At 46.0% G+C, this 1,784-nt stretch overlaps 1 protein-coding gene across 1 annotated transcript in view; it reads left to right on the forward strand.

The window, feature by feature from the left end:
- LOC106818216 (3-phosphoinositide-dependent protein kinase 1-like) overlaps positions 1-1,784 on the forward strand; it is a 9,483-nt gene that overhangs the window by 1,465 nt on the left and 6,234 nt on the right. Inside the window, exons 4-5 of the mRNA XM_014822939.1 lie at positions 118-264; positions 1,106-1,250. Of these exons, the coding sequence (XP_014678425.1) occupies positions 118-264; positions 1,106-1,250 (292 nt within the window). The remainder of the gene's footprint in view (positions 1-117; positions 265-1,105; positions 1,251-1,784) is intronic.

A 1,784-nucleotide genomic window follows, 5' to 3' on the forward strand; every position in this document is an offset into this window, starting at 1 on the left:
GCTGCCACTACTGCTGCTGCTGCTGCTGCTGGTGCTGCTGCTGCTGCTGGTGGTGGTGGTGCTGCTACTGCTGCTGCCGCTACTACTACTAATTAATGCTGTTGCTGTTACCTGCAGTAAAGGTGTGCGACAAGCAGCAGATCGTGAGAGAGAAGAAGGCCGCGTACGTGCGAACGGAGAAGGAGGTACTGATGAGACTCAGCCAGGGCACGTGTCCATTCTTCGTGCGACTCTACGCGACTTTCCAGGACAGCGCGCGACTCTGTATCCAATCACGTTGCCACGGCGACCCCTCCGCTGCCGGCGCCACTGTCGCTGCCGGCGTCACAGTTCGGGAATTTATTTGTGCGTGCGTTATTCGTCTATGACGCGATTATGCATTGTCATTATTTTGTTATATATTACATCAGGAGTCTATCAATATTGATAGACTCCTGATTACATGTATTATATATTAGGAGTGAATAGTACCATATTAGTTTATTACTTTACTATGCCATTATTATTATTACTACTGTAGCCTAGCCTGCCGTCACTGCTCAGTGCTGGCGTCGCGAGTTGTGCATTCATTAGCGGGAGATTTGCATGCGAGCCAATTAGGCATAGTCGTTGCATGCATACATTCAGGAGTGAGTAATACCGTAGTATTTACTCTAACTCTTACTCTACTTACTTTATACTATATAGCATTAGTATTATTATTGTTGTTGTTGTTGTTGTTGTTATTATTATTATTATTATGCACATTACTATACATTATTATACATAATGCGGAGGTCCTTGCTTTATCAGACCTCGAACAAGAAGGCACAATGCTTAAAGGACACGTCTCTGAAAAAGAATCCTCACGATGCACGTTGTCATGTGTTCATCGCCTAATTATATATAATCGGGACATCGTGGCGTGCTCGCACGCGACGCCATGGCGCGTCTCGCCATGATGATGTTCATACGCATTACCGTGGCGTATTCACGCGTGTTGCCGTGGCGCGTCGCCATGATGCGTCGCCGCGATGCATAACCATGGTGCGTTGTCGTGGCGTATCCTCGCTTCACGTTCCGTCTTTGCTTCCTTGACTCGCCCGCTCACGCGCGCGCCGGTCAGACTTTGTGCTCAGCTACGCGAAGAACGGAGAACTGCTTGACTACATCCGGAAGGTCGACTCGTTCGACGAGGAGGTGACTCAGTTCTACACGGCTGAGCTCGTCATGGGGCTGGAGTACTTACACAGCAAGAACATAATACACAGGTGAGCTAGCATACCTGTAAGAATATTAATCACAGGTGAGGTAGAGTACCTGTAAGAATGTTAATCACAGGTGAGCTAGTGTACCTGTAAGAATATTAATCACAGGTGAGGTAGCGTACCTGTAAGAATGTTAATCACAGGTGAGCTAGCGTACCTGTAAGAATGTTAATCACAGGTGAGGTAGCATACCTGTAAGAATGTTAATCACAGGTGAGCTAGCGTACCTGTAAGAATGTTAATCACAGGTGAGGTCGAGTACCTGTAAGAATATTAATCACAGGTGAGCTATAGTGTAGCTGTAAGAATGTTAATCACAGGTGAGATAGCGTACTTGTAAGAATGTTAATCACAGGTGAGGTAGAGTACCTGTAAGAATGTTAATCACAGGTGAGCTAGCGTACCTGTAAGATTGTTAATCAAAGGTGAGCTATAGTGTACCTGTAAGAATGTTAATCACAGGTGAGGTAGCGTACCTGTAAGAATGTTAATCACAGGTGAGCTAGCGTACCTGTAAGAATGTTAATCACAGGTGAG

Source organism: Priapulus caudatus, unplaced genomic scaffold (assembly GCF_000485595.1).
Source record: "Priapulus caudatus unplaced genomic scaffold, Priapulus_caudatus-5.0.1 Scaffold2095, whole genome shotgun sequence".
NCBI lineage: Eukaryota > Metazoa > Priapulida > Priapulimorpha > Priapulimorphida > Priapulidae > Priapulus > Priapulus caudatus.